This window comes from Sinohyriopsis cumingii, chromosome 14, assembly GCF_028554795.1.
Source record: "Sinohyriopsis cumingii isolate HCF-2022 chromosome 14, ASM2855479v2, whole genome shotgun sequence".
NCBI classification, from domain to species: Eukaryota; Metazoa; Mollusca; class Bivalvia; order Unionida; family Unionidae; genus Sinohyriopsis; species Sinohyriopsis cumingii.
Window position 1 is genome coordinate 71,722,321 of NC_142974.1, and position 10,512 is coordinate 71,732,832.

The window sequence follows — 10,512 nt, forward strand, 5'->3', positions numbered from 1 at the left end:
TTTGATGTTTTATGAGTAAGGTACCATACAATTAGTAATCTTATCTGTACTATATATATATATATATATATATATATATATATATATATATATATATATATATATATATATATATATTGCTTTATATATGGATGAATATGGTTTCAAATAATAAAACAATGTAGTTTCCAGTTTGATATATGTCAAAATAAAGCATCTCATAATTGAATGGAAGTGATCTTATGTTTACATACAGAAAATATATTTCCTACTCTTAGAATTTCTTTTCTTATATAATGAAATAAGTTCATATTTTTTGTAGCATATATGCTTTGTATGTGATGTCCTTGTTTCAAGTCATTGCCTCTTTCTGTTGTATTGGAACTGGAAATTTAAAATGAAATTGGAGATTTGACATGCTTGTCACAGACAACTAGCGACAATACTTGCTGGCTATTGCATAATCATGCATGCCATACCTAGATAAGAATTCTGTATAATTTGACTATTTACCTTACTTCTTGTTATATATATATATAATTCAACTGCCACTGTGAACTGCAGATTAACAGTAAAGTTTAATTACATAGGGTTGAGTGAATAAACAGAATCCTCATCTCAGTAATGTACTCTCTCTCTCTCTCTTCAATAAAGAAATGAAAGTATGGCCTCTAGGTGCTATTATCTGCACTTTGCTCAAACCTTATGAGGTTTTTACTGCTACAAAAAGCAGAATTTGCACTGCACTCTAAAATAATAAATATGCTCTAAAATGATAATTGTATAGAATTTGTTATATTTAATTTGTTTTGTGTTTCTTGCAGGCCAGCTCTCTTCCAAATGTTAATACCCTGACATCAGGTGATGTAATTTAATTCGAATGATATTTGAAATAAGACACCCAAACATGCCATAAAGTGGTATAGCCTCTTGTTGCTAGGGTCAGGGGAGTAGTCCCATTGTGAAAAATTGTTGTGTCATAATGCCATCTGTTGTCATAATGAGGCATTATTTTATGCTTACCTCCTTGATTCTAACTTGCAATGTGCTTGAAGCTACATTATAGGCATGATTTTGGAAGGTGCAATTTGTGAAACTTGTGATACAGCAAGTTTATAAATGTAATGTTAAAACTTGTAATAACTGACAAACTATAGAATTAATTCAGTTGTTTTTAAATTGCAAGATACAAGGACGCAGAGTGAAAGTAGATCTAGGTACTTTTAAGCAACCATTTACAGCTTGCATCAATGAAGAATAGAAAATTCATGACTAGAATTATGAATGTAGCACTTGCTAGCAGCTACTGACAATATTGCAGAAGGAAAGTAGCAGTTGCAAAGTGCCACGTACAATCTGCATCAATGAAGAATACAATATACATTTATAGAATTATGAAAGTAGCAATTGCAAAGAGCCATTTACAATGGATCATCAAGAAAGATTAGAAAATACATGCATAGAATTATGGCGGTAATCCCCTCCATACTTTTCGAGGGGAGAATTTTATTCTTAATTAAGCATTTGTTTATACAGCAGCCAGACAGACTATTAGGGGCATGGTAAACTCTGATTAAATAGTAAAACTGTCACAAACTGAGAATTTCCATTAACGAGTAGTTACAACGTAGAAGCTCAAATTGACCCCAGATTTAGCGTCATTTGCACGTGTTGCTAACATGTTATTTGAATCCTGAGCATGATACGCACTTGAGGCTGCTTAGTGTTTTAGGGATCATTTGCTGAGATAACACGATTGTGTTGTCTGAACTTAACTGAGTAACAATTGATGCCGATACAAGGATGCCAGTCGTCGACTGTTAAAGGCTGGGTCACTTAAGTGACATCAGTGAAAAAATTAAAATTTACTTATATAACAGGACTGTATCATGCACAACAAATATGGTTGATCTAGTTCTGAAATACAAAGAATTATATCTAGCAGCATCTGAGACAGCTAACACGTGACTTGTTGCATTGTTTCTACTGCAGACTGTGAGAGGTGGAACAGCCGCCAGAATATAATCAAATATCATATCTACTATGAAACATTTATTGAGAATGTCACTTGATGGGTCCAATGTTGAGAATTTTGATTTCAGGAAGGCATTTAAGAAATTGTCTGGGGAAAAAATGTGGCCGATACTGATGAAGTTTCAGTGACATTCTTCACAAAGACTAAGCAGTACCTTGTATTACAAGTTATAAAGAAAGTTTCTTATTCATTCTTGCTTTTCATATGCTATACATTGAACTTCATGTGTATATAATGGTATTGTTATATTTATTATTAATTAGTCTTGTGCTTTGGAAAGAAATAAAAGCATCTAAAAATTGCTTTTTTGTCAAGTTTATATAGATCTAAAATAGGGACGATATAATTTTACGCATATATTTTAAAATAATAGAACAAGAACAAACTTAAAGACCTAATAATGTTCAAATGTATGCACAGTCTGCTGAAAATCTGCCGGGTGTGAAGCACGCTAGGCTGGTCCGTTGATGCACAAAGACTCATTTTAGTATGCACGTCCACGAATTAGGGTAGTACCAATATTAACGGTAACGGGCCAGAAAGGCCCAGTGCCAAAACGGCCCGGGTTAAAAATGCCCGGTCCAGAAAGGCCAGTAACGGGTCAGAAAGACCCAGTATCAAAACGGCCCGGGTTAAAAAGGCCCGGTCCAGAAAGGCCAATAACGGGTCAGAAAGGACCTAGACGGAAAAGGCCCGGGTTAAAATGGACCGTTTACAAGAATGATTATTAATAATAATAATAATAAAAATAATAATAATAATAAAAGAAGAAAAAAGTCAGTTTTTCTACAATACCCATATCTATTCACTTCTAAGTCAATGATATTTTTACATATATTGCTAAAACACTGAGCTGCCTTAACTGAAATACTGGTTAGTGAGAATTAACACCTAGACAAATATAAAGAACGGATTGCAAACAGCAGACCTTTACCGATTACGTGTGCAGATTTTGGAAACATCGCACGTGCAACACTGGTAGGTACACTTTTAAATATATTCCTAAAGTTGTGAAAATCTTCATATTCACTTCTATTCAATTGGAAATAGGGGAGCACGAGCAAACATTTATTATTCTTACGTACTCCACCTTTTCTTGAAGTCACTAGAACTACAATGAAACATATAAAGATGACGGTGCAGGTCATTGATAATAAAATTATCAATGAGAGTCTTGCCTATTGCCGACTTTTGCAACACAGGGTACAAAACATAAGAACATTCTTTAGTTAAGAATATTCTCTTTATTTACGACAATTAAGACACTACTCTGAAAATGATGGCGATAGCTCGCTTCATGTGTTCAATTAAATCACCTATGAAATTTTTATCTTTTGCATGTTTTAATTGTACATCCTACAGAGTATGGATCGAAATATTTATCTAAGAAGATTATATATTAAATTATTTATTCTAGGAATACCCTTGCTGGCGTACAGGGAGGCTGTAAATAGCAGAGGGGAAATCAGTTTTACATGCAGGCCATGCAGAGAATTGAATCAGGTATGATATAAAACAACTAAATATTAAGAAAATATTTCTACCACATATGACCATGGTGGTGGAAGATGAAGACAAAGACGAGCCGATGAACCCAACTTTGTTTAAAATTCATAAGGCGACACGAGGAATTTTAAGAAAACTTGCAATAAGTTAAATAACAGTACAATCGTGTTCATGTCGTATTTATGTTGTATATATAAACAAGTAACACTATAGTTGATTAATTTCTCATACAATTCAAGGTGGTTGTTCAAGAGATGCTGCTGACAATTAGTAACACTATTTTGTTCATGATGAGCGTTTATCGAGGCAAATTTTGTATTAAATAAATCCTTAATCGTTTACAACAGGTTCCAGTGACCATAGGTATATCCGATCAAGACCAAGATGAGCCAGAAGACCCGCCTTTTTGAAGTTAAGTGTAAGTGTTTAAAATTCATAAGGCGATACGAGGATTTTTGTTTGTAAGGCAATGAATTAAACCAGTCGGTTTTCGACTGCCTTAATATTTATATTTCCATAAGTCACAATTTGCCGTTTTACATATGATGAAACTAAATGAAAAATCATTATCTGGTGCGAGGAAAAATTGAAAATGTAATGCTTTTTATTGTTTCATTTATTTCATAGATCCATAGTATAGGCAATTTGTCGACTGATATTCCGGTGGCCGAGTTGACGGAAATTGAAGTGGATCCATATGGGGCGATTACGATTCCCGACATCACCGATGCAGACACTTCTTTCGATATAAGTGACAGAAACATTGATCCAGTGAATATTATTGAAGAAGAGTACGTATACGCAAGTAATACTAGTAATATTTCCAAAGAGTCTGAGACACGTTGTTATAAATATGATTTTGAACTCCTTGATAATCATATACAAACATAAAACATGTGCAACCGCAATACTTCCGTTCATCATAAATGCTTAAAATTTGTATGATTGCTTGCATAACATTGTTTATTTCAGGTCAGTGCACGATGTTTTGACTGAGACGATAGTCGAATACCGTGGTATAACGTATTCAATCCTAGAGGGATCTTCACAGAAACATACCAGACCAGATTATTGGTGTCCAGACTTGGATATTTACATGGGGTAAAGGTGTGTGAAAATGTGTCGATATTAACAGTATTTGCATCATTTATTGTAAACGTAGACAAATACATATGATTTATTTTCAATTCTGACAATTCAATTTCTTCAAAATCCTGGACAAACATGTTTACTTATATCGACAAACAAATTCCACATGATAATTTCGATTTAGTTTGTTAATATGGATGTGAACTTGTGTACATCAGGTTAGATTACTGCAGTATTTAGACTGAATTTATCCTTATTTAGAATCAAAATACATACTTCTCGAATGTCCCTTAATTGATTGTATAATTTATAACACTGAATACTGTTGTTTCTAGGTAATTAATCACATATCAATTACAAATGACATGTATATATCAAATGAGTAGTAAAATACATCCTTCTCGACCTTAATTTGTATAAATAAAATTGGTGTGTGTGTGTGTGTTTGATATAAAAATTTTAATTGTATTAAATTTCCTCATTGGCCAAGACTGTTCAAGGACATACATAATGCATTTTTGTCCTTGCAGCGAGATAACGTAAATTCTACTTTGTGGCGCTGCACTTCTAGAAGTGTCAACGTGAAGTGCAAAGCAACAATACGCCAGGAAGGGAACTTGTTTGTTCAAAGCTATGCTCAGCACACACACACCGCTGTCCCTGACCGTCAGCTAAAGACACAGGTGTACGCCAAGGTAATTTTTTGTCAGCATAGCATGTTACATTGTCAGCTAAGTGTACAATTTGCACATAAACAAATAAAAATTATAATTATAAGAACAAAAATTACATGTAACTATAATTATTTAAATATTCAATCCTAACACAGTGGTGATACTAAAGGCAATATTCGTTAAATGTTTTTTTAGTATGCTTTTCATAATTTTAGTGGATTCCGTGGTAAAGGCAATAAATTTTCATACATGTTTAGTGCTTAATTATACACTTATGATTACCTCCTTTGACATAACAAGATTTTCTCCTTATCAAAGCCGAGACGTGCTGCTAGAGAGCAAATATTCACACTAGACGTTGAAGATTGCAGAAGACGCTATTCTGGAGAGTTCTGGACCAGATACAGTCTCTCTCCTAAAGAAGACGCTTTTGAAAAGAGTTGCCAATAGAACCAGAGCGAAACTACGTCCAGAAAAGACAAGAACGTTGGACTTTGTAGTTTATATAGAAATCAGACAAATCTACAGTTCGATATTAATTGACTATAAAATTTAAACTAATTTATTTTTTCTTTTTTATAATGTTTGCTCATTATTCTTAATATCTGCTCTCAATTATACTTTGAAGATAAAATATATTATATATAGTTTGTAGTTAAATATTGATAGTTTAAAGTGTGAATATTTTAAGACATGAATGATATTGACAACAATTATATATTTGTTCTGAATTTTACAGTTGAATGAGGACTTCATCAACGCTCCTGACTTCTTGGTGGCAGACATCAGAATGGATAGATAGTGACACTTCTTGCTGGCAACTGAATATCTGTTAGGAGTTTTGCGAGAAGCAAAACGGTGGTATATGGATGGAACATTTAAGGTAAATCATTATGTTGTATTCATTATTGTATGCTGTTCGACTGCCAGTTATTGCTGAGCTGCAGATATTGTCTGTTTTAAATTTATAATAGCACGCAATAATAGCCTTCATGTCCAATTGTTTAATAAATGTGATTATAACTTCCAGGTCGTTGGTGAGCCTTTCCGACAACAGGGTCAACTCATGTCCATCCATGCTTTCATCGAAAGAAATGGCGCACAGCATGTGTTCTGTGTAATTATTCGGAAGAAGAAGTCAGGCTATCAGGCTGTAAGCCATTATGTTAAAGCTTTCTTTCTCTCTGCCTGTTACAAAAATTACTGACATTTCCAGCATGTTTATTGGATAGATATAGGATAGATAGAAGAAACAGTAACAAAATGAATACACCATGTGATGAGACTATGTCGTGATATCTCAAAAATGAAACATATGTCTCTTGAATGTTCTACAGTGTTTCCAGCATTTGTATTTCTTTCCAAGAATTAAATGATGAGTCATTTTTGAATGTTAGGTAAATGACGTTATGTAATCGCTGTGGAATTGATTATGATAACAGCAGTACGAATACTGACCTCATTTCGATTCTTTGGATTACAGGTGTTTCGTTCTCTGCAGTCAAGGTTGGGACATGTATCATTAGAAGGATTCGTACTGGACTTCGAAAAAGGTAAGCTGTTTACTAATAACATTAATGTATATTTGAAATTGAACATTACTCAACAACGCTAACAGTGCATGTCTGGAAAAATTAATGACATCGTGCAATATCATGAGGACACCGTATTACCTTTCACATGGAATTGCTTCATACACAAACAATATCATATCGGGAATTTTATTTGCATATGCATATTTTCAGCTGCATTGCTCACCATCAGAGAGGCCTTTCCCGGCGTCGAACTTAAGGGCTGTGCCTTCCACTGGTCCCAGGCCGTGTGGCGATACGTGCAGTCTGTTGGATTGGCTGAAACGTACAATGCGACGAGAAGGCCTTCACTCCTTCGTTCGTCAAGTGCTGGCCCTTCAGTTCCTGCCCAGCGCGCACATACATCAAGCCGTGCAGATGCTGCAAATGAAGGCTACAACAAATGCTACACGGACCCTTATCGGGTACCTTCGCAGGCAGTGGATGGATAATCCAGTGTTTCCAGTTGAGGCCTGGTTTGTATACCGCCAGAAAGTACGAACAAACAACGACGTTGAAGGTAAGCACAGCAAAAATAAAGCATATCAGTATAAAGACATTAGTCTGTTAATATGCATGACATAATTATCCGTATCATATTAATATGTATACATGTTGATATATAAAAACGTATTACGTATACAATTCAATTGTTCGTTATCTGTTTTACATTTTCAGGCATGCACCATCGTATAAATTCAAGGGCAGTACACATGTTACTAGGCTTCTCCCAGTTAGTGCCACTACTGCGGAGGGAGGCCGATCTCATGCGCTTGGCCGTCCAGTGTAACTACCTAGGACGTGAGAGACGAAGCTACAGATTTGAAAAATCATTAAATACACTTTGGAACCAGTACATGCAGCACAAGATAAAAACCTCTAAGTTTTTGAGCTCCGTCGGCGAGCTGTATGGTCTCAGAGTGTAAGTATAAATAATCACGTAATTGAGTCGTAATTAAACTGACCTTGAGTTAAATTTATCGAGTTGTGAGTATTAAAATCGTTAAGTCTTTATTCTGCCAAAAGACATTATTAAACTACGTCGTTGATGAAATGTGACCTGATAATTGCGATTTGCAATGCTAGTCGCATGAGGATAAAAATCTAACAACCCACACTTTTAAATGATATTGAGAAAAAATTAAAAAAAGTAAATGCAAATGTCGTCATTTGAGATTTGTGAAGTCATGTGACTATTAATACAAATGACGAGTACTGGGTCACGTTTCATCTACGCCATAGTGTCACCCGATTAACGACATAATGATTATAATACTTGCCATTTCTGAGGAAATAAATAATTTTCCTATCGATTTCATGCCGATATGAGTCGATATAACAAAGTTTAAATTTCTAGGCCCACTGGTAAGCGACTACCATACCACATATGTTCATGGTTAAGCTCCTTTTGTTACAAGACAAGATTCATATTATTTGCGTTTGTTTCATTAATCCTGTAATAGGAGGTTAGAAATATTTTTTTTGTACATTGAAATGACTTTATATGCCATTTAGGAATACAATCAAACTAGCTTCGTGTGATACATTTTGTGGTTTTGTGCATCATCATCGTTTCTGACTGATATTTTTTGGAGAGACTAGCAAGAGAACATTTTTAGATTTAGAAAATGCATGTTTTATAATCTAAAATGTTCTTTAATTCCCTTCAGTAATGGTCATATGTAAGCATTGAAAAAGTTGTTTCATCTTGGAAAACCCCGGGAAATGACATGGAAATTTATCTTTAGAAAAGCTGAATAACCGTGAACAACATTACTATATCCCTCTGTTATTCTAGAATTGAATCCTATATTGTCATATTAACATCGGCAGCCACTGTAGTGCAAATTTGTTAAGTTTTTAAGTGATTATCTACGTATGCATGTTTTTATAGTTCGATGATTATTTATTGCTGTTATTGTAGAATTATTTAATATATGTTGCTGTTAAATTTATTTGACAGCCATTATGAGCAATATTGTTGTAGCATTTGATATTAGATATTAATATTCATGTATTATCGATAATGATTGATATTATTGACATATTAATAAATCTGAAATGGCATTAGCGTTTGTCTTTTTTGTACTTGTACTAGTTAGATATGATATGTTTTCTTCTTTGTCTCTTTCTAACCTATCATACAAATTTATGTTGTTATGTATAAATAACCTCTTAAATCTTTTCCAATTGTGACTTGACTTTCATTGCAACCACAACGCAATAACGGTGCCTACTTGGCACAGAATATAACAAATGTCTATTGAAAGCATCAAATATAATCAACGCAGATAAAATACGCATACACGTATTAACGATATTGAATGTATATGAAACAGGAAGAGTCAGTAGTCTTCGCAATTTAAAATATTCATCCATCCATCATAAATGAAATCGCCATTACTTAGTTACGGCATTAGCATGACAAAGTTGGCATACACAAACCACACGTGGGTACCACTAACTCGTATTCAGTCTTGATATGTTATAACAAAGATATTATTGATTCGCTTTACATACAGTGTTTTCTAAGACAATTATTATTTGTCTTATTTGTTCATTTTACATAGCACATGTAGTAGCGTGTCGCAATTATTTTCATGATCACTGGACGTACGATTGTGACATACGGCACAATGTTTCTCTACTGCACATATTTATAGACATTTACCAGTAAAACAAGGACTTTATATTTTACGTTTTAGTTACTTTTATTAGACACGATACTAGTAGCTGGTAATTAATATATAAATGGGCCTTTTTGGGTCCGGTTTTTTTCGGACCGGTCCTTTTAAGCACTGGTCCGTTTTGGCCGTGGGCCTTTTCGGTACCGGTCCGTTTTGACCCGTAACCACATTAACACTATGTTTGAACCAGACATTGAATGCGGTTTGCGGGATGAAGTTTAGGTTCTGACAATCGGCCAGTAAAATGTTAGTGTTACAGTCAAGATCGCCCAGCCCAAACTCATAAATATTAATACGTACTCCATCTCCCTGTCCATGTAGACCTACCGCCACTCCAGGTCCTCTAGTGCCGACCTAATTTTGATACTATGACTGGACGAAGTATTCATTTGAAGACGTATAGTGGGGATAAACCATTCAAATGTGAAGTTTGTGAGAAAACATTTAGTAGTAGTTGGATTTTGCAGCGTCACACGATGATACATGCTGTAGATAAACCATTCAAATGTGAAGTTTGCGATAAAATGTTCAAATGGTTTAGCCATTTGAAGGTCCATGTGATAACTCATACGGGAGATAAGCCATTCAAATGTGAAGTTTGTGATAAAATGTTTCCGCGCCTTGATCATTTGAAGGGCCACATGATGATTCATACTGGAGTTAAACCATTCAAATGTGAAGTTTGTGATAAAATGTTCAGGCTCCATAACGAGTTGAAGGTCCACATGATGATTCATACTGGAGATAAGCCATTCAAATGTGAAATTTGTGACAAAATGTTTCCAATCAATAGTTATTTGAAGTCCCACATGAGGATGCATACTGGAGGTAAAACAGTCAAATGTGAAGTTTGTAATAAAATGTTCAGGAGCCTTAGCCATTTGAAGCGTCACATGATGATACATACTGGAGATAAGCCATTCAAATGTGAAGTTTGTGATAAAATGTTTAGGCGCCTTGAACATTTGAAG

The 10,512-nt window shown here is 34.5% G+C and overlaps 1 protein-coding gene and 1 long non-coding RNA gene across 3 annotated transcripts; both read left to right on the plus strand.

The window, feature by feature from the left end:
- The first annotated feature begins 2,518 nt into the window (after positions 1 to 2,518).
- On the plus strand, positions 2,519 to 6,416 carry LOC149784122 (uncharacterized). Its single transcript, XR_016414101.1, has 7 exons — positions 2,519 to 3,517; positions 3,868 to 3,938; positions 4,148 to 4,311; positions 4,493 to 4,627; positions 5,140 to 5,304; positions 6,023 to 6,166; positions 6,314 to 6,416. It is a non-coding gene; the product is annotated as an uncharacterized LOC149784122 (long non-coding RNA).
- A 350-nt stretch (positions 6,417 to 6,766) lies between these two features.
- LOC149784123 (uncharacterized) lies at positions 6,767 to 8,915 on the plus strand. 2 transcript variants are annotated; one of them, XM_089933206.1, is made up of 3 exons: positions 6,767 to 6,836; positions 7,029 to 7,374; positions 7,533 to 8,915. In XM_089933206.1, exons 2-3 carry the CDS (start codon positions 7,146 to 7,148, stop codon positions 7,778 to 7,780), a joined length of 477 nt encoding a protein of 158 aa, XP_089789332.1. In that variant the 5' UTR covers positions 6,767 to 6,836; positions 7,029 to 7,145; the 3' UTR covers positions 7,781 to 8,915. The 2 variants fall into 2 exon arrangements, with proteins under 2 accessions (XP_089789332.1, XP_089789331.1); XM_089933205.1 differs by lacking the exon at positions 6,767 to 6,836 and having other exon boundaries at positions 6,859 to 7,374.
- Positions 8,916 to 10,512: the final 1,597 nt, after the last annotated feature.

What these genes read in the sequence shown, in the direction of transcription:
- LOC149784123 (XM_089933205.1), top strand. Translation starts at nt 6,921, where the DNA reads ATGACATCGTGCAATATCATGAGGACACCGTATTACCTTTCACATGGA. An exon ending in AACAAACAACGACGTTGAAG is followed by an intron (nt 7,375 to 7,532) that starts GTAAGCACAGCA and finishes TTACATTTTCAG; the next exon opens with GCATGCACCATCGTATAAAT.